This window comes from Schistocerca gregaria, chromosome 10, assembly GCF_023897955.1.
Source record: "Schistocerca gregaria isolate iqSchGreg1 chromosome 10, iqSchGreg1.2, whole genome shotgun sequence".
Taxonomy (NCBI): domain Eukaryota; kingdom Metazoa; phylum Arthropoda; class Insecta; order Orthoptera; family Acrididae; genus Schistocerca; species Schistocerca gregaria.
In genome coordinates this window covers 90,408,162-90,432,891 of record NC_064929.1, presented here as the reverse complement: position 1 = coordinate 90,432,891, position 24,730 = coordinate 90,408,162, and the positions used below count along the sequence as shown (strand labels likewise).

General features: G+C 44.9%; 1 protein-coding gene across 9 annotated transcripts in view; it reads left to right on the top strand.

Moving 5' to 3' along the window:
- The window catches only part of LOC126293526 (uncharacterized), a 147,175-nt gene that overhangs the window by 96,414 nt on the left and 26,031 nt on the right, over positions 1-24,730 (top strand). For 8 of the 9 annotated variants that reach the window (XM_049986785.1, XM_049986786.1, XM_049986787.1 and 5 more), the window contains exon 6: positions 12,135-12,314. The exons of the other annotated variant lie outside the window; for it this stretch is intronic. In XM_049986785.1, the coding sequence (XP_049842742.1) occupies positions 12,135-12,314 (180 nt within the window). The remainder of the gene's footprint in view (positions 1-12,134; positions 12,315-24,730) is intronic. 9 annotated transcript variants of the gene reach the window in all.

The following is a 24,730-nucleotide window of genomic DNA, read 5'->3' as shown; positions in this document are numbered from 1 at the left end:
TCTACAAATGCTAGGAACGTAGGTTTGCCTTTCCTTAATCTAGCTTCTAAGATACGTTGTAGGGTCATTATTGCCTCACATCTTCCAATATTTCTACGGAATCCAAACTGATCTTCCCCGAGTTCGGCTTCTACTACTTTTTCCATTCGTCTGTAAATAATTCGTGTTAGTATTTTGCAGCTGTGGCTTATTAAACGGATTGTTCGGTAATTTTCACATCTGTCAACACATGCTTTCTTTGGGATTGGAATTATTATATTCTTCTTGAAGTCTGAGGGTATTTTGCCTGTTTTATATATCTTGCTCACCAGATGGTAGAGTTTTGTCAGGACTGGCTCTCCCAAGGCCGTCAGTAGTTCCAATGGAATGTTGTCTACTCCGGGGGCCTTGTTTCGACTCAGGTCTTTCAGTGCTCTGTCAAACTCTTCACGCAGTATCGTATCTCCCATTTCATCTTCATCTACATCTACATCCTCTTCCATTTCCATAATATTGTCCTCAAGTACATCGCCCTTGTATAGAGCCTCCATATACTCCTCCCACCTTTCTGCTTTCCCTTCTTTGCTTAAAACTGGGTTTACTTCTGAGCACTTGATATTCATACAAGGGTTCTCTTCTCTCCAAAGGTCTCTTTAATTTTCCTGTAGGCAGTATCTATCTTACCCCTAGTGATATGCGCCTCTACATCCTTACATTTGTCCACTAGCCATCCCTGCTTAGCCATTTTGCACTTCCTGTCAATCTCATTTTTGAGACGTTTGTATTCCTTTTTGCCTGCTTCATTTACTGCATTTTTATATTTTCTCCAATCATCAATTAAATTCAATATCTCTTCTGTTACCCAAGGATTTCTATTAGCCCTCATCTTTTTACCCACTTGATCCTCTGCTACCTTCATTATCTGATCTCTCAAAGCTACCCATTCTTCTTCTACTGTATTTCTTTCCCCCATTCTTGTCAGCCATTCCCTAATACTTTCCCTGGAGCTCTCTACAACCTCTGGTTCTTTCAGTTTATCCAAGTCCCAGCTCCTCAAATTCCCACCTTTTTGCAGTTTTTTCAGTTTTAATCTACAGTTCATAATCAATAGATTGTGATCAGAGTCCACATCTGCTCCCAGAAATGTCTTACAATTTAAGACCTGGTTCCTGAATCTGTATCTTACCATTATATAATCTATCTGAGATCTTCCAGTATCTCCAGGCTTCTTGCATATATACAAACTTCTTTTATGATTCTTGAACCAAGTGTTAGCTGTGATTAAGTTATGCTCTGTGCAAAAGTCTACGAGGTGGCTTCCTCTTTCATTCCTTAACCCCATTCCATATTCGCCTACTACGTTTCCTTCTCTTCCTTACCCTACTATCGAGTTCCAGTCACCCATGACAATTAAATTTTCTTCTCCCTTCACTACCTGAATAATTTCTTTTATCTCATCATACATTTCATCGTCATCTGCAGAGCTAGTTGGCATATAAACTTGTACTACTGTAGTAGGCATGGGCTTCGTATCTATCGTGGCCACAATAATGCATTCACTATGCTGTTTGTAGTAGCTTACCTGCATTCCTATTTTCCTATTCATTATTAAACCTACTCCTGGACTACCTCTATTTAATTTTGTATTTATAACCCTTTATTCACCTGACCATAAGTCTTGTTCCTCCTGACACCGAACTTCTCTAATCCCCACTATATCTAACTTTAACCTATCCATTTCCCTTTTTAAATTTTCTAACCTACCTGCCCGATTAAGAGATCTGACATTCCATGCTCCGATCTGTAGAACGCCAGCTTTGTTTCTCCTGAATAGTCCCTGCCCGGAGATTCGAATGGGGGACTATTTTACCTCCGGAATATTTTACCCAAGAGGACGCCATCATCATTTAATCATACAGTAAAGCTGCATGCCCTCGGGAAAAATTACGGCCGTAGTTTCCCCTTGCTTTCAGCCGTTTGCAGTACCAGCACAGCAAGGCCGTCTTCGTTAGTGTTACAAGGCCATATCAGTCAACAATCCAGACTGTTGCCCCTGCAACTACTGAAAAGGCTGCTGCCCCTCTTCAGGAACCACACGTTTGTCTGGCCTCTCAACAGATACCCCTCCATTGTGGTTGTACCTACGGTACGGCTATCTGTATTGCTGAGGCACGCAAGTCTCCCCACCAACGGCAAGGTCCACGGTTCATGGCGAAGGGGGCGGGGGGCCGACTTTACTATCACTCTGTGGAACTCGTGGCCTTCGAATGTGGTCAGGTGATTGGGTGTCACTTCTGTTTCACATCTGTATGTGAGATTTCCGCACTCCTAAACATCCCTCTGTCCACTATTTCCAATCCACTCTACTATAACATTGGAAACAGTGGACCTAGGGATGTTTAGGAGTGTGGAGATCTCACATACAGATGCATAATGTAAGTGACTCCCAGTCACCTGACTACATTCGAAGGCCACGAGTTTTGCAGTGCGGTCCATTCTGCTCCCTCACGGTGTCTAATGTCTGCTGAGGTCGCTGACATAGAGTACCTGGCAGTGAGTGGCAGCACAATGCACCTTATATGAAAAACGTACGTTTTTGGGGGTGTCCGGATACTTTTGGTCACAAAGTGTATGTCTCGGAAACATGGACAGTGACTGTAGCAGAACAGGAGTTCCTGAGAAGAAAGGAGAGGAAAATATTAAGAAAGATTTTTTGAACAGTGATTGAGGCAGGGCAGTGGAGAATTCAGAAAAACAAGGAACTGTACAGTTATGCTGACCTAGTTTCAGAAATTGAGTGCAGCAGGTTAAGATGGTTGGACCACACAGTGCAAATGTCAGAGGATAGATCTGTCAAGAATCTCTACATAGGAAATCTGCATGGCAAAAGGTACAAAGGGAGGTAATGGAAATGATGGTTGGATTGTGTGGAGAATGACTTGAGAGAGATGGAAGTAAGAAGCTGCAGCAAACAAGTGGAAAATCATTGACACTGGACTTCGATTGACAGAGAGGCCCAGGTCAATTGAGGGCTGTAATGCTAAGGAGAAGCTAAGTAGTAACTATTTATACGTATGGTACATATTTGGGAAATAGAGGTTCTTACAAACACAAAAACCAAAATAAGTAAAGAATGTTTTGTTCTGAGAGCTGCACAATTCTACTCCCAATCCCACCACTGTCTTAAACTTTCATTGTCTTCGGTGCCAGTATGACACAAACAGTGTGTGTTGTTTACTGTTTATTTGTGTGATTTTTAAATGTGTGACAATATTAATGATCCCACCAAGTGAGAGTGTAGAGTGTTTTTCTGTATGGCTGTGAAAGCTGGGAATTGAAGGAGAGAGAGAGAGAATATAATAAATTTACGTAGAATATAATAAACTCTCTTGAGAATGATGATCTTATGTCCACAAATCAGCACGATTTCACGTGTGTGACTCAGCTTGCCCTTTTCCCACGTGACATACTGAGAATTAGGGATGGTGGGCAACATGCAGATTTCCAAAAAGAATTTGACATGCTACCCCCTTGCAGGCTGTTAACAAAAGTACGAGCATATGGAATGTGTTCACAGATATGTGAGTGGCTCGAAGACTTCTTAAATAATATAACCTAGTATGTTGTCCTCGGCGGTGAGTGTTTGTCAGAGACAAGAGTTTCGCCAGGAGTGCCCCAGTGTAGTGTGACAGGAGTGCTGTTGTTCTCTGTGTACGTAAATGATTTCGTGGACAGAGTGGGTGGCAATCTACAGTTGTTTGCAGGCATCAAAGTTCAGTGGCTGTATGAAGGTGCAAGACAACTTAGACAAAATTTAATTGATGTGATGAATAGGAGCTAGCCCAAAATGTGGAAAAATGTAAGTTTTGTGGATGAGTAGGAAGATCAAACCTGTAATGTTCAGATACAGCATTACTAGTGTCGTGCGTGATACAGTCAAGTCGCTGACTTAACGTTGCAAAGTGATACGAGGTGGAACGAGTGTCTGATCACTGTGGCAGGGAAGCTGAATGGTCGACTTCAGTTTATTGGGAGAATTTTAGGAAAGAGTGGTTCTCCTGTAAAGAGGACTGCATATAGGAAGCTAGTGTGACCTATTTTTGAGTAATACTCGAGTGTTTGGGATCTGTATCAGGGCAGCTTGAAGGAAGACATCGAAGCAGTTCAGAGGTGGGCTGCTAGGTTTGTTAACAGTAGGTTCGAACTGTACGTGAGTGTTATGGAGATGTTTTAGGAACTCAAAGGGGAATCCCTGAGAAAATTTAGAGAACTGGCATTTGAAGCTGAGTGCCAAACGGTTCTACTGTCAGTTATATACTCCGCGTGAAGGACCGTGAAGATAAGATACGAAAAATTGGGGCTCATATGGAGGCATGTAGATATTAATTTTCCCTCACTCTGTTTGCGAGTAGACCAGAAACAGAAATGACAAGTATTGGTACAGGGCACCCTCTGCCACACACCATATGGTGACTTGCAGAATGTAGATGTAGATCTAAATGTACAGAGAGAGAGAGAGAGAGAGAGAGAGAGAGAGAGAGAGAGAGAGAGAGAGAGAGAGAGAGAGAGCGTGAGAGACTTAAAGAATTTGAGATGTGAGGTTGAAAGAAGAATGGAGAAAACAACATGAGTGGGTAAAGCGAGGGATAATGGGGTAGTGAAAAGCATAAAGAAGCAAAGAAATATCCTAAACTTCATTAAGAAAAGGGCAACAGATTTAGCGGAACACATAATGTGAGTAAAGGATTTCTGACAACAGCTCTTGAAGGTTTAGTGAGAGCACAGGAGAAATTGGGAAGGAGAAGAATAAAAATGTACGACAAAGTCAAACGAGGAAGATTCCAACGTAGGAAGCAGTTGACCTATGAAAACTGGTGTCACCAAGTAGGCAACAGTCACAGCGCCTCGTAATGGTCATGAAGTGTGAGGTTCTTAGCATAATGTGGTTTCTGAATGCCAAAAAGTCTACTGTATTGAAATTTACAAACACATAACAAAACATTATGGAAGTGTGTTGAATGAAGTTTTAGTTCAAAAATTGTGCATCACATTTAGTGGCAGGCAAAGGAAAATTTATGATGAAGAATGATCAGGCAGAGTGGCAGTTGCTACTGACAAACCCAGGAAAAAAATTCGATGCTGTAAAATTCTACTATTGACGGACTGAACTTGTGCTTTCCTGAAATGTCATGATCAGTTTTTTCAAATTTATTCTGGTGATTTCGGCTATAGAAAGTGTGTACCATGTGGTATTCTTGACATTTGGCAGATAGACACAAAATGACAATGAATGGGAGCTGCAGCAACATTTCTCACACAGCTCAACAAGTTTGGTGGGGATTTTTGTAACCACATTGTCACTGGTGGATAGAAGTGGGTTTCATGTAAAAGTACAGAAACAAAGGGTGTGTCATTCGAACAACATCATTCGTGATCCCCAACAAAACAAAACAAAAACGAACAAATTCTGATCACTAAAAAGGCTGCAGCCACATTGTTTAGGGATCGAATGGGCATCCTGTTCGTTGGCTGTAAGGTTCAAGGAGAGACCAAAAATGCTGCAGCCTGCTGTCAGACCCTTCAGAGACTTCACCATGCCAATCTAAACTGATGTGTGGGTTGTTTTTCAATAATGTTCAGTCGCATTCTGCTGTGTCGCCATGGCAGTTTATGTGAAAAGCTTTGAAGAGCAACGTCATAGCCCAGATCTGGTCCTGAAATGATTATGATCTTTTTCACAAAATGAAGAACTTTTTGAGCTGAGAGCACAATGGTAATGACAACAAACTGAAAGAGGTCAGTAGTCATTGCCTCAACAACTTGATGGCAAATGAGTCTGCAAAAGGCATAGGAAGCCTGTAGAGCTCTGTGACAGGTATTTAAATTTGAGTGGCAGCTACATAGAAAAGTAGCTCAGCTACCAAAATATGTTGTAAAATTTCTTCAGTTATCTTCAATGAAACGTGCTGGAGAACCAAAAATCACTCTATTCTAGAGTGTACATGTTCAAATGTCTTATTAGAACACAGCTGGTGACGTCTTTGACAACTGCCAATATTTTGACAGGCACAGACCTCACCGTTTGAGAGAAACACATGCCATGAGAGATGAGAGTGTGCTGTGCAAGGAAGTTTGAAACCTCGGTATGCTGGCCAAAAAGGGAACACACACACACACACACACACACACACACACACACTCACACACACAGAGAGAGAGAGAGAGAGAGAGAGAGAGAGAGAGAGTAAATACTAGCTCCACTGCACAATCAAAGATGATGAACACTGGAAGTTATTGATTGTGAATATTAATTATCAGCAGGAGAGGAAGCAACGTTAACTCTGTCTCTTTGTTGTTTAGCGAGAGAGAGAGAGAGAGAGCTGGATTTTAAATTGAATTTGAGCAAAAACTTCCTTCTAGAGACGTCACCATTTAGTATTTGCTATTGATAACTTTTGACATTCATCATCACGGTGGTGCTATTCATTTGGTGTTTGTCTGAATGTGATCTGCATATCGAGGTTGTAAACTTCCTCACACAATGCTGCCCTATTGCATTTGCACCTTGAAAATGAAGGGCTGTTCACCTGGCTACATATCAGTGGTTGCCTAAAATATCTCCTGACTGTACCCCCTCAAGCTGTTTGAATATCTTATACATCAGCAGAAATTCAAGTTTGTGATTGGCTTTGATACGACCTAAGTGAACATTTGCGTGTGCCAGCAGAGAGTGCCATTCTAAGTGCACCATACACAAAGTTACTCACCCCATAAAGACATCACACTAACACTTTCACAGTGGCTGAGAGTCCAGAGGCTGTTTCAGGTATGCCGCTCGTCAAGCTCAGATCCTATAGAGCTACAAAAAATGTGGGGATATCGATTGCTACTTCCCACCACTATTTGAGAATGCCCCACATATTTTTCAGTTGAAACGTCCGGGCTGAGAGGCCGTGGTCGATGTATAAAATTTCCACCTGACGTTTCGTCTCCATCTGCGGGAGGCATCTTCTGAGGTCTACGGGCTACTGCCACTGAGTCTTTACAGAGCGCATAGAGGGCACAACCATTCGTCACGTGATTCAGACGGTATGCCTATCTTTGGAAGGCGTCATCATTCTCGACTAAGAGTAATCGATTGTCATTCTACTGGCGCATCGTCGACATCCATATTTTGTCCAACTTTAAAACTTCCTCTTTTCTATTAAAATTGTTATGGTGTTTGTGAATTTGTATTGGTTCTCTATACATGCGACCATGATAATGGGATATTCGTGCTAGAACGCTTGTATCATTAAATTTAATTTCGTGATTCCCATCTCGAAAAACACGCTCAGCCACGGCAGAGAATGAGAGGGGCCGTCCAGAGTGACGACGTTCAGACGGCGGTTGAAAGGAGCTGAAGAAAGATGTCATTCTCTTCTGATCTTCTCTGAGATTCCTTCAGGATATGAGACCTGGCGTATACACTCGGCGGTCACTGAAAGTGTTACCTGGCTGAATTTCCGGAAGTTATTTGAAATCCTTCAGGATATGTTTTTCTGATTAACAAGAGATCCAATGTTCTAATTGTTACAAAGAACAACCAAAAACATAATGGTTCTTCAAAGAGTTGTTACATCATTTAGTAGTGTAAATACTACAAAGCTCTCTTCCCGCCCTCGATATTCTGTATATGGAGAAGAAGTCAGACTGCAATATTTGGCATTGTGCAGCACGTCCTCTGCACCGAGAAAATTTGAGAAAGGCGACTGTATAAGAAGATAATCGAGGTAAAAGTCATCAAGAATCTCGAAAGTGCAGCAATTCCTGTCAGGTTCGAAATTATCGTCGAAAAGGCACGACACTCGTCTCCCTGTCGGTTAGAATCTCGTTACGACCTCTGTTCCAATATGCTGTGAGTGGTGGACTAGCCTCTGTAGGCACACTGGACACAGAACCTGCAGAATGCAGCTGTTTGTTGTATGTGCTCTTCAATATACTTGGCATGTAACAGTGTTACTTTGCGCAACCATCCTACACATACGAGACACGTGGCTATATTTACAGTAAGCACAAAGGCCGCTGGTATGTACCACTTCTAGTGCATCACTGTTTATTTTACTGTACATCATTACTCAAATTAACAATTTATTGTAAATTTAATCGTGCCAAAGCTTCGTTGCCTATTTTGTTGGGTTCAAATGGCTCTGAGCACTATGGGACTTAACATCTGTGGTCATCAGTCCCCTAGAACGTAGAACTACTTAAACCTAACTAACCTAAGGACATCACACATCCATGCCCGAGGCAGGATTCGAACCTGCGACAGTAGCAGTCACGCGGTTCCGGACTGAGCGCCTTAACCGGGAGACCACCGCGGCCGGCTATTTTGTTGGGCTTACACATTTTACTTATGTGTTGCATGCATATGTTTATTAAATAATTTCTTGCATTACCACGATGAATGAACTCATACTGAACACTCGTGCACTGACGATTCAGAATGCCAGAATACAAGAGCTTCAATAATTATTGTTCACTGAAGTTCACTGTAATTAAGTGTGTGAGACCCAAACCAGATAGGACTAACAGGAAATATTGAATGTGTACAGAGGAGGGCAGCATGAATGATCACAGGTTTGTTTACTGCATGGGAGAGTGCTACAGAGATACTGATGCAACTGAACAGGCAGACTCTTGAAGACGGAAGTGAACTATCCCGAGAAAGTCTATTAACAAAGTTTCAAGAACTGGCTTTGAATGATTACTCTGGGAACATAGTATAGCACTCTTCATATACCTCCATAGGGAACATGATAGTAAGATTAGAATAATAACTGCTTGTACAGAGGCTTTCAGACAATCATTTTTTCCACGCTACATATGTGAATGTAGCAAGAATAAACCCTATTTATTGGTACAACGGGATGAGCCCTCTGCCATGCACTTCACGGTCGTTTGCAGAGTATAGATGTAGATGAAGATCTAATAAAAAGAACACTTTAACTATTACGTCAAAACATTTTAAAAAATTATTTGGATTGGTGTCGATACCCCGATAAATGCGGCAACTTGACCGAGGGCCCGTGCAGACGAGGCACCTCCCTCCGGTGCTCCACTCTGCCACGTTTCCTGCCCGGCACACCTCACTGCACCGCTCACTGCCAGTTCCACACGTGTGCACCACTCCACAGCCATCTGTGTACCGTATTTACTCGAATCTCAGCCGCACTTTTTTCCGGTTTTTGTTGCCCAAAAAACCGCCTGCGGCTTAGAATCGAGTGCAAAGTAAGCGGAAGTTCTGAAAAATGTTGGTAGGTGCCGCCACAACTAACTTCTGCCGTCGAATGTATGTAGCGCTACACAGTCTTGCTTTGCAGGCACAAAGATAAATACTGGCGCCAAAACCTATGCGTCAGTAAATAAATTTAAAAAAAAGATGGAAGACGAACTTTTTTTCCTCCGCCCCGAGATTCGACCACTGCATTTTCACACATTATCCAACGAAGTAAATACAAATTCCGTATTGTTCATCTTCGAATGTAGCAACATTTCAGTGTACTACGAAAATCCGACTGGCAAGACAGTTTCGGGTTTTTGTCAATATAGCCAACTCTACAATCTGAATTTTTTCCTACCTGCGAGAAGAGATGGTTCCTAATAGGAACTTTCATGAATTGTGAATCACATGCAGCATTGTCTTCACCATAAGAATAATACGAATATAAAGTTTTTGCCATGTATTCTTTCGTGTTTGCAGCTATCTCATTATCCTGTCTGCCTAATAAACTACGAAACAAGAGTGAAACAACAGCAAACGCGGAAGAATGTACATATCGTGTCATGTTTATATTCGTATTATTCTTATGTCTAATAGTGATACAGTCAGAAGTGAAGGACGGCATTTAACTAGATTTTTAAATCTAAGATGACTAATTTCTGTGCAGAATGTAATGTACTAAAGAGGCGTCTGGAAAGATTTTCAAACTGAGAAAAATTTTCGCTAAACTCTCGTTCAGAACATCTTCTGTCATACTCAGTCTATTATTTGGTTCTTATTGATCATTATCAAAGAAAGCAGCAGTGTAAGTAATAACAAATTGCAGTCTCTTGCCAGTGTTTCGCTAATGAGACGATTCCTCCTCCTTTTTTTTTTTTTTTTTTTTTTTTTTTTTTTTTTTTTTTTTTTTTTTTTTAATGCGGTGGTAGAGTGTACAAAAGCAAGCCATGCCGCGAGCGGCGACAGGCCGTAAACACTTTTTTTTTTTTTTTAATGCGGTGGTAGAGTGTACAAAAGCAAGCCATGCCGCGAGCGGCGACAGGCCGTAAACACTCACTACAGAATGGACAAACAATGCATGACACAGTACAGTAATGCATTTTCATCTCAGAGTGACGTAAACACCTATAACAAAGAGAGCGATTCAAACCAGACGAAGCACGTGTAAAAGGAAGGGTACCCGTATAAATACGGACGGAGCGTCTGACGCATAGCAGTGGCTACCTGGTAAAGCTTAACTGCTGAGCTTACGACTCGAACCAAACTACTGTAGCTTCATCGTCATTCATTCGACCTAAATTGTGTCTCATATTACAATGGACCAACTTTGTTTAGATTTGGAGGTGCGGCCTCAAACTTTTCTCTCCCCTAGAATTTCGAGTCTCAAATTTCAGGTGCGGCTTAGATTCGGGAATTTTTTTTTTCCTTGATTTCGAGTCATTTTTCAAATGCGGCTTCGATTCGAGTGCGGCTTACAAGGGGAAGGCTTCAGAGACGGCCAACGGATTCGGCTCAAATTTGGCAGGTCCCTTGTGTATAACCTAAAACGAAGGACTCTAAGTTATTTTGGGTCAATACCCCCTCGTTTTTGAGAAAATCGCCCCTAAAGGTTGTGAAGAGCAATCGACTCAAAATTGGAGGGATCGATAGATAATTGTAAATAGACCATTTTTCAACATCGGGTATGGGGTCCGGAAACGCAAACTTTTTCAGAAATCGAGGAAAGGAACTTTTATAACTGCTGCTTCTGTACCCACATGTTAAACGCTATTCGGCGACAGCGCTGATAGCGCACCGGCCAACGTAACTGGCTGGGACTCAAATAACCCGGGTTCGAATCTCGACTAAATATGGCAACAAACAATAACTAGTTACTGCAGCATAAACAGACGAGCTCATTACCACAAACTACAGACAATACTCGTCATATGTTACTTACGGAAGGACACTGTATTCATTCACGAAACGTATTTCATTCGGCGTATTAACGATGGAAAAATCACTACATGTATCCGCGAGGTTCGCTGCGGCCTAATGACGGAAAACAACTCTTTCCGATCGACTTCTATAAGGCTCGTGCTGGACACCACCGCTCTTCCATGTTCACAACTATGATATGACGAAGAGGCAACCGGGACAACGCAACTCTCCGCGCGTGCACCCTATCCCGTGCCTCGCTGTAAACAAGAGTCACACGGTTGGCTATCTGTGATCCCTCGTGAGGAATTTGCAGCCCTCTTATTCGGAGCTGTTTTCATGTGACAAGGCTTAAAAGTTTAATACTTTACTAACTCACGGCGTTTGGAAATTAGTTTGCCTAGCTTATTATGATCATTCCGTATTGATTTACTTACCTTATTAACCCTCCTATCCCTATCAATTGAGATATGGAAAAATTCAAATGAATATAATAACATCCGCGAGGTTTCTTCGAGATTCGAACCCAGGTTCTCCCGTTCCTAGCCAGTTACCTTTGAAATTGCGCTGTCGGCGCTGCCGGCGGAAAGCGTTTCGCATGTCGGTACAGAAGCGACAGTTGTACAAGTTTCTTACCCCCATTTCTAGAAAAGTATGCTTTTTCGGACCCCATATCTGACGATGAAAAATGTAATTACAAGTATCTATCGATCCCGCCAATTTTGAGTTGATTGCTCCCCATAACCTTTAGGGGTGATTTTCTAAAAAAACGAGGGGATGTTGACCCAAAATATCAGAGATTCCTTCGTTTTAGCGAAGCGACCTGCCAAATTTGAGCCGAATCGGTTGGCCGTGTCTGAGGCGTTCCCCTTGCTAGATTCGAGTAAATACGGTACTCCTTTGAGGGGCTGACCAATACTCCAGCTGTGCAGCTCAGATTTCCATTTAGAACAGGTGGTGTTTGTGACAAGTGCAGGCCCGGACGGCTGCCGCTGCTGCAGAGGCTGCACCTGCCGCACGCCACCGGCCTCCCGGATGACGCCGTGGCCACCATCTGTCGGGGATGCCCGGCACTGCGCGAACTCAGGCTCATTTTTGCGACGAGTCTCACGGACGGAGCACTTGCCGAGATCCACCGTCTCAAGCACTTACAGATGTAAGTACCCGACATCGCTGTTATACAGTTTTTGAACATGTTTTATGCTCACGTACAAAGGAGTTTAACTTCTTTTTATAAGTTCACTTCAGAAAAACTCACACACACAAGTTATTTAATCTGTGTATAGTCTTCTGAATGGGAAATACATTTTTCCCAGCGGATAGGTAGTATCTTCGATAGGTAGTATCTTAGAAGAATGATTAAGTAAAGCCAAACGTACGTTTCTAGCATTTGTAGACCTAGAGAAAGCTTTTGACAATGTTAACTGGAATACTCTCTTTCAAATTCTGAAGGTAATATACAGGGAGCGAAACGCTATTTACAATTTGTACAGAAAGCAGATGGCAGGTATAAGAGTCGAGGGACATGAAACGGAAGCAGTGGTTGGGAAGGGAGTGAGACAGGGTTGTAGCCTATCCCCGATGCTGTTCAATCTGTATATTGAGCAAGCACTAAACTGAACAAAAGAAAAGAACGGAGTAGGTACTAAAATCCATGGAGAAGAAATAAAAACTTTCACAGAATTACAATGTCATCGGCGAACCTCAGAGACAGCAAAGGACTTGGAGGAGCAGTTGAACGGAATGGACAGTATCTTGAAAAGAGGATATAAGATGAATATCAACAAAAGCAAAACGAGGATAATGGAATGTAGTCGAGTTAAGTCGGGTGGTGCTGAGGGAATTAGATTAGGAAATGAGACACTTAAAGTAGTAAAAGAGTTTTGCTATTTGGGGAGTAAAATAACTTACGATGGTCGAAGTAGAGAGGATATAAAATGTAGACTGGCAACAGCAAGGAAAGCGTTTCTGAAGAAGAGAAATTTATTAACATAGAGTATAGATTTAAGTGTCAGGAAGTCGTTTCTGAAAGTATTTGTATGCAGTGTAGCCATGTATGGCAGTGAAAAATGGACGATAAATATTTTGGACAAGAAGAGAATAGAAGCTTTCGAAATGTGGTGCTACAGAAAAATGCTCAAGATTATATGGGTAGATCACATAGCTAATCAGGAGGTATTGAATAGAATTGGGGAGGGGAGTAGCTTGTGGCACAAATTGACTAGAAAAAGGGATCGGTTGGTAGGACATGTTCTGAGACATCGAGGGAACACTAATTTAGTACTGGAGGGCAGTGTGGAGGGTAAAAATCGTAGAGGGAGAGAAAGAGATGAATACACTAAACAGATTCAGAAGGATGTAGGTTGCAGTAGGTACTGGGAGATGAAGAAGCTAGCACAAGATAGAGTAGCATGGAGAGCTGCATCAAACCAGTCTCAGGACTGAAGACCACAACAGCAACTTACTCCCGTTTTGACAAAATGAACGTGGCTCTAACAGCAGGGTTCACACAAACACTTTGACAGCGCGATTGTTGTGAGATCTGTGTCGTCCAACTGCTTCTTTTAGTGGCCCAAACAAATGAAAATCGCAGTAGAATAAGCGCGGACTGTAGGGAGGATGTCCTAGTGTGGCACACGACAGCTCCCGAACCTTTTGTCGAGTTTGGGCTGCCGTGGGGCCGAGCGCTGCCACGCAGCCTAGTCAAGCCACAGATTTGGTATCTTCTGACGATATTCACTTTCTGATGGATGCAAAAAATGGGAGCAGTATACAGCACCCACAGTACAGCATTTTTGGAGAAAACTGATAACCTTCCCCACAGAGAGACAATTTTAGGCACTCAGTGGGTGTAGATTCGTCTTTGTTGTGCCATTTTGGGCTGGTTTTTTCGATTCCCCTGCGTAACAGCGGATCCACACATTTCATCACACATCAAAATCCGGTGCAAAAAATGTTCCCCTTCAGTTTGGTATCGTTTCAGTAGCTATTTGTACGCCTCAAGATGATGAAATTTGTCGTCTGTTGTGAGAAGATGGGGCACGCATTTTGTGGACTCTGAAATCCGAGGTTGTCAGTGATGATCACCTCAGCACTACCGTATGTAATGTCTCTTGCAGCGGTCTCTCCGCGCCCGATTCCTAAACTTTAATATAAGATGATTATCAATGCAGAGTAGTTTCAAGCCCTGTTATTCCTTGGGGCGTCCATTTACTACATGGAATAGCTTCTCTGCTATCTATCTTTTCTCTTATGAAAACAATGAAGGAGATCTTGCCGATTAGCCGTGAAAGAACGATGTATATGTATGTATTGTTGAGCTAGTCGCCATCTTGATGACATTCTGTATGAGAAGGAATTTAATACATGAATTAAACTAAAGTAAGTGTGTTCCCGTATTATTTAACTGATTATTATTGACAGTGTCTGCTTACTACGCCGTGTTGCACGGGATCAGTGGGGAACGTCTGATTTACACTGGACGAACCTGCCGTTTTGTACGCTCAAGATATCCAGTTTATTACTTTCAATAAATGGGCTAACACGGTCTTACCAGCAGATCTCCGGTCTTCCCCATGTGATCACCGAAAGTTAATAATTATTACAAATGTTTTCAGGAGATGGACTGGCAATTTTCGTCGCACTGAGACTTCGAAATTGCTTCACTGCCTTATGGAATTTAAGTTAAGCTCAATGTAATCAGGACAGAACAGTATTGAACTGTGTGATTGTGATAAGCCTGTTTGTGAATGAAAATTCCCTTAATATACGCGTGTTTTCTCCTATCCTGATCAGTGAAGCTAAACCAGGCCGGCGTGAGGGAGGTTTTTAAATTTCAGATCCCACAAAAAATATTAAACGTAGCTTATGCCAAACCCGGTGACATTTTCAGCAACTTGTCGCAGCCGCCCCACAGATGGACGTGGGCAGCAGCACGTCAGTGTTTACCTGTGAGACGAGACGTAACGGCCGGGCCGACCCGCGACAAGTGCGCAGCGCCCGCGGGCACAGAAAGAGCGGAGCAGAAGCCAGTGCGAGCTGGGCCTCCACGCCTCGTGGGCAGTTACGCCTGTTTCCGGTTCTGTCAGCCACGGGCCGTGTGGACCCAGTGACACCTTCACGAGTTTGAACGAGTGCCGACCGTTTGCTCCGTCCTGTCGCGTCCACGACAAACGGTGCCCGCGAGATGAGCCGTACTTTGCACATCTTCACGTCTGCGTAGCCACGCGGAACAGCCCCACCGTATACCGGAAGCGTCCCGGACGGAGACAATTCGGCCCGTACTTCCCGGACTGTGAGTAATCCGAAGGACGAGATCAGTATTAGGCCTGTACACCTCGCCAGTGGTCAATCCATTCCCGGTGTGTTAGTGCAGCAGATGCTACCGTCACACGGTGCCTCGGGGCCGACACTGGCTCAACATCTGCGCAGTCGTACAGCCGACCTCCGACTGCACGCGCTGACACGGCACAGTACCGGTGGGTATTTGTTCGAGCCGATCTACAGTGTTGCACATCATGCAGGGTGAAAAGTATTTAAACCGACAAACTCTGGGAGGTTGTAGGGGACATCGAAACAAATATTTTTCCGTAGTGTCATTTTTTCGTATGAGGAGTATTTAAACCGATACAGGCAAATTAATTAGACCAAGAAACACTTTTCCATTTTTTTACGACCAAGAGACAACACATTAACACAACCCAATTTCAATTACAGTAGATTTTCCAAAAATGCCTCCATTGACACGTAAAGAAAGGTTACACCGTATGATCATGTTCCGTCTGACACCGGCAAAAACCCCAGGAGTATCCTGAATTGTTCCTGCTGCTGCTACTATCCGGGCAACCAGGTCCTCTTCTGATGCAACAGGAGTTGCGTAAACAAGGTTGCGCATCTCTCCCCACACAAAAAAGTCCAGAGGGGACATATCTGGGGATCGAGCAGGCCACGGTACAGGACCACCTCTGCCAATCCACGGTTCTGGGAACCGTCGGTCCAGGAATCGACGCACACGACGACTGAGATGTGCCGGCGCCCCGTCATGTGGGAACCACGTGCGTGTCTGGTAGGGAGCGGGACGTCTTCCAGCAATTCTGGTAATCCCGATACTGCCCAATTAAACAGCCCCCAACAACACCGACGCACACATTAACGAAGAACCGCACTTGATGATCGCTAGTAAGTGTGGCATGTGTGTTATGCTCACTCCAAACATGCCAATTGTGCACGTTGAAGACTCCATCACGCCCGAACGTTGCTTCATCGGTAAACAACACAGAGGATGGAAATGTAAGATGCATTTCACACTGTTCCAGGCACCACTGGATAACCAACTGGTTCCAGGTTGTGGACACGCTGTAAGTGCAATGGACGTAACAGTTGCTCTCGAAGGGCTGTTCTCACATTGGTCTGATTCGTCCCCATGTTACGTGCAATTGCACGAGTGCCGATTGAAGGACCCCGCTCCACATGCTGCAAGACAGCTTCCTCAAACTGCAGCGTTCTTACCGTGCGATGGCGTCCCTGTCCAGGTAATCTGCTAAATGACCGGGTCTGACGCAGACGTTGATACACAGCAGCAGAGGTCGTATGATGCGGGATACGGCTATTAGGATATTGTTGTTGATAAACCCGCTGTGCAGCTCGTCCGTTGTGGTGCGCTACGTAGTATGCACCAACCATATCAGTGTACTCACTCCAGGCGTATCGCTCCATTAGTAAACACAGGCAATGCGCTACTACACTGGTGGACAGCAGTTGCCTACAAGTGAAGATCGTAATACAGCCTCTAACAACTGAAGAGTGTAATACCGCCTCTACCAGTTTAGATACTCCTTATAAGAAAAAAATGACACGGGAAAAATATTTGTTTTGATGCCCCCTACAACCTCCCAGAGTTTGACGGTTTAAATACTTTCCACCCTGTATTGTGCGTAGACGTGCTACGGCCACCACTTACGCTGCCGCACTCACGAGTGCACCCCACGGTCACCGTGACGCGAAGATTTTGCAGATCAAAGGTAATGGCGATCCAACTGAAGTCTCCGTGCACAGAATTGAGTCAGCTTTCATCTCGACTACTCGGATTCTCGTCGAGTTCTTCGAGCCGGTGGAGGACTTTTCCACGGACGACGCTCCCCGTGCGAGCTGTTAGGCCAGCGCAGCGCTGCACGTGTGCTGCTCGCGTGCAGCCGTCGAATGGGGCAGTGGCCGCGGCCGGCAGGTTGCGGCGGTGCGGTGCCGGGCTGAAGCTGCGTTGTGCAAGACGCGACAGGTGGCTGCGACTGCGACGCCGCCCCCTCCCCTCCCCACCCCTCCTCTCCTCTTTCCCCACCCTGGCAGACGGCGACGAGGCCGCAACGCGACAGGAGTCGTCGCTGTTCCCCAACCTCTGGTCGGCGGCGGCGGATTCAAATACACAAGAAAAATAGGAATTCCGATTTTCTTCCTGTAAATAATACGGTATGTTAATGGAACAAAGTTACATCGGCCCCCAGAGTTAGTTTTTCCATACAGATTCTTCTTTTACTTTAAAAAAATTCAAAAGTATCTCTTCCGGTTTTGCGTGTATTTTTCGCTGTAGAGTACTTCTATATCGATTGTGAGGAAAGTAAAAGGCACAAAATAGACTTTTATCACGAGTTTCGACAGCAAGAGTTTCGTCGTCTTCATCGTGAAGCCGCGAAAATAATGTCAATGTTTGGCTCGACATACGTTTGTGAGAGATTTTTTTCTGTTATGAAAATTAATAATTCTCGGTTAAGAGCAAACATCAGTGATGAAAATTCCCTAACTGTTTGCGTTTGTCTGTATGTAGAAATTATGTTCCCGACATTAAACGTATTGTAATCTCCTACTGTGATAATTAAATAAAACGTATCGTAGGTGACAGCTACTCTTTCAAGCCACGGTTTGTTTCGAGCACTCGTACTAACTTCATGCCTTCGTTCAACACAGCAAGCCAGGAAACAAAACGCATTACGGAGGAAGGAGCGGACAGACGCTATGGCGGGGAGCGGAGAGAAGCGGGTGGCCAGCTTGCCCCGTTAACTGCGCGCGTACAAGTACACCGCACACGTGCAGGATTCCTGCCCGCCGCCGTGCTAGGCAGAGCGCAGTGCGCTAGCCGCCAGCGGTGCACGGACACCCCCAGCTGCCACTGCGCGGCCACTCCCAGCTCGTCCGTCCCCGACCTGCCCGGGCAGCCCCCGAGACCACTGGTACTCCGGCTGCCCGCAGACTGCGTCACGCCAGCTGGCCGCCGCGTCCGTTTCGAATGCCCGCGGCGCATCGTAGTGACGTCACACCACACGATACGGCCAGCTCGCACCCCGCCTGCCGTTAAGGCTGGCCGCAAGATGCGACGCAGGCCCCTAAGGTGACGCAGGGTGACTAACAGGGACTTTTTGCGAACCACACAGCTGAATGGCCCTGCGCACTTCAGAGCGCAGCGTGACGTGACGCAGTTCCTGCGCTTGCTGACCCTGCGGACCGCAGCCTCCTGTACGCCGTTTACTGCCAGGCTCACGGTGGTTCTGGCTGTTGGTACTTCGAAATGGAGCAAAAGAGAATTGAAGCCGTCCGTGGTGATGGCAATATTATATTACATACGTAAGTATAGCCAACTAGCGAACCAGGCAAAACTTCCGCAGTTGCTAAATATGGATGGCAAATGTGTATACATCCTACACTATCGTCAGTGGTTTCGACAGGGCGTTATGAGTCAGTCACTCAGTCAATCAGGACAGTGCCTTTTATATCATATAAAGACCTCACATGTTCTAAAATCCGAGGAATACTTACTTAAGAAAGTTCGAGGAAGCGAGAAATGTGCTTTTATATTTATATATTAAAAAACGTAAGCCATTGAGTTCACATAAAAGCTGTAATACCCTTGGTTACTTCATTTGGATATATGGTAACCCTAGTTACAATGTTTTGAAATATGGACACAACGTTGCATTGGACTACGTGCATGTAACTATAATACACTCCTGGAAATGGAAAAAAGAACACATTGACACCGGTGTGTCAGACCCACCATACTTGCTCCGGACACTGCGAGAGGGCTGTACAAGCAATGATCACACGCATGGCACAGCTGTCACACCGGGAACCGCGGTGTTGGCCGTCGAATGGCGCTAGCTGCGCAGCATTTGTGCACCGCCGCCGTCAGTGTCAGCCAGTTTGCCGTGGCATACGGAGCTCCATCGCAGTCTTTAACACTGGTAGCATGCCGCGACAGCGTGGACGTGAACCGAATGTGCAGTTGACGGACTTTGAGCGAGGGCGTATAGTGGGCATGCGGGAGGCCGGGTGGACGTACCGCCGAATTGCTCAACACGTGGGGCGTGAGGTCTCCACAGTACATCGATGTTGCCGCCAGTGGTCGGCGGAAGGTGCACGTGCCCGTCGACCTGGGACCGGACCGCAGCGACGCACGGATGCACGCCAAGACCGTAGGATCCTACGCAGTGCCGTAGGGGACCGCACCGCCACTTCCCAGCAAATTAGGGACACTGTTGCTCCTGGGGTATCGGCGAGGACCATTCGCAACCGTCTCCATGAAGCTGAGCTACGGTCCCGCACACCGTTAGGCCGTCTTCCGCTCACGCCCCAACATCGTGCAGCCCGCCTCCAGTGCTGTCGCGACAGGCGTGAATGGAGGGACGAATGGAGACGTGTCGTCTTCAGCGATGAGAGTCGCTTCTGCCTTGGTGCCAATGATGGTCGTATGCGTGTTTGGCGCCGTGCAGGTGAGCGCCACAATCAGGATTGCATACGACCGAGGCACACAGGGCCAACACCCTGCATCATGGTGTGGGGAGCGATCTCCTACACTGGCCGTACACCTCTGGTGATCGTCGAGGGGACACTGAATAGTGCACGGTACATCCAAACCGTCATCGAACCCATCGTTCTACCATTCCTAGACCGGCAAGGGAACTTGCTGTTCCAACAGGACAATGCACGTCCGCATGTATCCCGTGCCACCCAACGTGCTCTAGGAGGTGTAAGTCAACTACCCTGGCCAGCAAGATCTCCGGATCTGTCCCCCATTGAGCATGTTTGCGACTGAAAGAAGCGTCGTCTCACGCGGTCTGCACGTCCAGCACGAACGCTGGTCCAACTGAGGCGCCAGGTGGAAATGGCATGGCAAGCCGTTCCACAGGACTACATCCAGCATCTCCACGATCGTGTCCACGGGAGAATAGCAGCCTGCATTGCTGCGAAAGGTGGATATACACTGTACTAGTGCCGACATTGTGCATGCTCTGTTGCCTGTGTCTATGTGCCTGTGGTTCCGTCAGTGTGATCATGTGATGTATCTGACCCCAGGAATGTGTCAATAAAGTTTCCCCTTCCTGGGACAATGAATTCACGGTGTTCTTATTTCAATTTCCAGGAGTGTATATGAATTTATAGAAATTTTATAACGGGGAAACATTGTTACGAAAAATCGTGAAAAATTACATGTATATAGGTTATATATAATATATTAAAGAAATAGGTCCCTAAAAGCTATCTGTATTAGAATGCAACGTTGTGTCAAAATTTCAAAGCAGTCGGTCGAGAGCTTTCGGAGGTTAGTGGCTATACACAAACCAACAGAACGTTTTTATATATAGAGATATGTGCTAATCATAATAGCTAACCTTTAAAACACAGCTAGTTTCTCCTTGGTTCCAATCGGCCTTGTAGCGTTGCATCCCTGTCTGTCAATTTCATTCTTGATGAGACCATGCACTTCTTGCAATTGCCACGGTTTAATCTAAAATAGTTCGTGAATTTTTCATCATCAAATTCCTTAGTTAAAGCAAATTCCCCATGTCTTAGTTTTCTTTTCATGTATGCACTTTTTTTCTGCTTCTTGTTTCATCAAAGCGATGTAACACACCGTTTCGAACTCAAACTCAGAATCGGAATCCAGTTCTGAACTTATATCTATTAACATAGCAGAAGTAGACGCCATCTCTGCCAGAGCCAAAGTTCCTGAGCAAACTGCGTATTGAAACTGCGATCTAACTTGCGATGATTGTCGCCGTGACTCGCGCTGCCGTGAGGAATCTGGCGTGAGCCCCCCTGCGTCACGTCACGGGCCTGCGTCTCATCTTGGGGCCAGCCTAAGACACTGTCTGCGGCAGGCCACTTCACCTCACCGGCTGTGGTCTCGTCTCCCGCTCTCCAGACGTCTGCTCCCGCCACAGCTCCAGGGCCCCCTGTCGTCGCACCGGGCCCTGGGGCCACTGCCGGTATCCGTGTCACGGCCCCGCTGAGCTCCATATACTAGCCGGACCCGTGTTCCGGTCCCGACGTCACTGGGAGGGAGCCTGTGCTGTCCGTCGTCTCCGCACCGCTGCTGCCGAGTCCGTCGAGGCTGCCTGCACCTACTGCCACGCCACGGCTCTGCGTCCACAACTCGGTGCACTATCAGGATGTACACAACGCGCGACAACCGGGAGATCCGCGAAAAACCCGTGAATTTTTTCGTCCGGGAGAAAACCGGGAAAAACCCGGGAATTTTACATTGTTTTAGGTATCACTTACATTTTTATGCTTTTTACAGGTAAGAACCAATACTCTAACAAAAGATATTACTGTATCCCGCTACTATAGCATAATAGTGCAACAACAAAACATGAACGAGGAAAAAGAAACGAAAACTAAAATGTAAGTCGCTAAGCAAATGCGCCATATACAACAACAGAATACAGTGCTCATACAAGCGTCTTCCAACAGCAAACTGTGTCAAAGGCTTTAGGAACAACACGTAATGCTTCCTGACAGTGACGTGTCAGCTGTTGGCATTAGACTCGTTTGAGCAGTTGCGGGCGGGCTCTCGCGCATGCGCAGGTGAGTCGCGTATGGGCAGTACCTTCTCCCGCTGCTGGCTACGGATGTGTGGCTGGGCGCCACTACTCAATATTGCCTCGCTTCGGAAATATCGTAGGCCCGGGGCTGCTGCACAGAGCAGTCTGAGTTGTGGTGGGGAGGTGGGCCGTCTCCACGTGACCGGGGTTTACGTTCAGCGATTTTGCTGTTTCCTCTTCATTTACTACCCTCACATCAAATGAAAACAAAACGGGTTTCTGTGGCCGGAAGCTGTCAACTGAATTAAAAAACATTCACATAATTACGGAAGGCTAAAATATGTTATTAGCTTCAGATTTTATTTTGTTTCCACTTTTCTGTCGGTCAAGGATTAGTTGCCTTGCAGAGCAATGAAGTTATTTTTGTCGGTTTGCTGAAGAAATTTGGCTTTTATTACTCTTATCCACAGAGACCGTCACTATATTTGAAACGAAGTCTTTAATTTCACACTGTTGGCTAGTTTCAACTGTTCGCTGCATTTCAAGTGCATGTTTTCCACCTTCTAGCTCGTATGGAATTATGCCATAAAAAAGGAACCAAATATGAGATAATACAGTACTGGTACTCAAGAAAATTTACATCCGAATGTGGACAAACGAATGTGCACTAAATAAGCCGAATTATGCATTTTAGTATGGTTCACGAAATTCCGATGCTCTTCAAGTATCCTCTGATGTCTCGTTTCTTATATGACATAATGTAAGATCTTTTAATGTTTCACACGTACGAAAATGCGGGCTTCCTGCGTCATCGTAGTTGCGCAGGCGCAGTGACGTCTGTTATCTGGCGCTCTCTGGCAACTGCTGCAACGAACCAATTTCTAGCAGGTCACGGGAAAAATTTTGCGAATCGTGGTTTGAAAAGCGTCACTTTCAAAGTAAATTTCCTTTTACACAAGATGAACTATGTGCGAGAATGTACGACGAATTTCTTAAATCACAGAGGGTTTGACTCTCATCTAAAAATCAACTCTTTGAGGGCGTCAATCGAGAAGGATTTCGAGCCCAGAAGATCTAAAAATCAACTCTTTGAGGGCGTCAATCGAGAAGGATTTCGAGCCCAGAAGATCAGACATTTACGTCGATATTAAAAATTTTACTGACACATTTGTGTCATGTATCATAATGTGTAACACGCGCAAAATGATCATCATTATATGTGGAAGCTTAGCTTGTCTTGCAGCTTATTAATCTTAGAGACCGATATTACATGTGAAAGCTTTGTTTTCCTTGTAGCAACACCATGTATATTAATTTAAACCATTGACTTTTCTTATTTGTGTGCTCGCTCTACTTAAGTGTGATCTTGCTATTGGTTGACTACAATAGTGTCCTGTGCGTCATCAGCTGGCGAGATCACGTGAAATGAGGTATGACTGGCTTACAAAAGCGCGTCGCGATCTCAATTTCAATGCTTCGGAAAGGAACATGCTATGTTTGGTGGAATCTGAATTTATATCTCCGTAGCACGAAAAAAATGCAGCGTACATGTTGTTGCGCATCAAAGATCTTTCCAAAACGTGTTTCCCTCCCTGAGAAAGTGCGCGTCATTTACGATGCCGGCCGAGTTTAGGTTCGCTCTGCGCATGTGACGTCACAAAACACAGTCAGCCAATGAACAGAGAACGACGTTGCCACAACTCGACTGCAGTGCAGAGCACGGGCGAGTGTCTTCAGTTTTAGAAAGGTTCAGTCATAAATAAAGTAATTGAACAAAAGCTATGTCTTGATAGCGGACTTTCTTTTATAGAAAGTTTGGAAAAAGCAATCTTTATGCCAATTGCTTCATATTCGATGAATTAATTAAACCAAACAAGCAATAAGCCTCCTAATTCAGGCGATAGCAACGAAAGGTGTTTGTATCATTCTCACAAACCGCTTTTCCGCAATAAAGAACAGCGGTAATTGTTTTATTTCCAATTGTACTTCGACGAAACGTGAGTAATTGATAATGATACCAACAGTGTCTGTAAGTATTTTGCGTGAACTTTTAAAGTCCTCAGGGAGTTGTTTAGGGTGACGAGATGTGTTACTGTAATGGTTAAAGTGAATGGCTGCTAAGCAAAAGGTTCTGACTTCAAACCTTGTTCTGTGCTCAATATTTTCTTTTTTTAAAAACAATATCGGAGTTTCTTACTTCATGAATTTTATTCGTTTGAATGTAATTTTTTGAAATTTCTAGTGGCAACTAAAATCGACCATAAGTATGGACCGTTACCTCTGCAAACTCTTGAAAATTTCGTGCAATGGTTTACTAAATCTAACACTGCACAATAATTGCGTTGCACATCGAAACAAAATTAAGTCATTTATGGGGGGAAAGTATCAGTCAAGAAGACGTATAAAAATCAAATTGTTGGGCCTTGGTTTTTGTGAAATCGAATGATAAAGTGTGTCAAAGCAGTCGAAACACCTTGTGTCTGCACAGGCGGGCAGTGCAATGATGACAAAATCGCGCCCAGCGCGGAATGCGGGGAGCACGTCTGTGTAGCAGCGAAAGGGTTAATGCGGCCGTGGTGGCTTTACTTCATAAACTGCGCGCTCCCCCCTAAACGTAAGTTTGCGAACTATACTATGGCGCTGCTTGTCTTGGCGCGCACATCTGGCTACGCTGCAATCTCCCGCACCTGGGCGGGCATGCGCGAACCTCCAAGATAAAACAATTGAACTGTAGTGGGCTGCAGGAGGAGGCACTCACTGT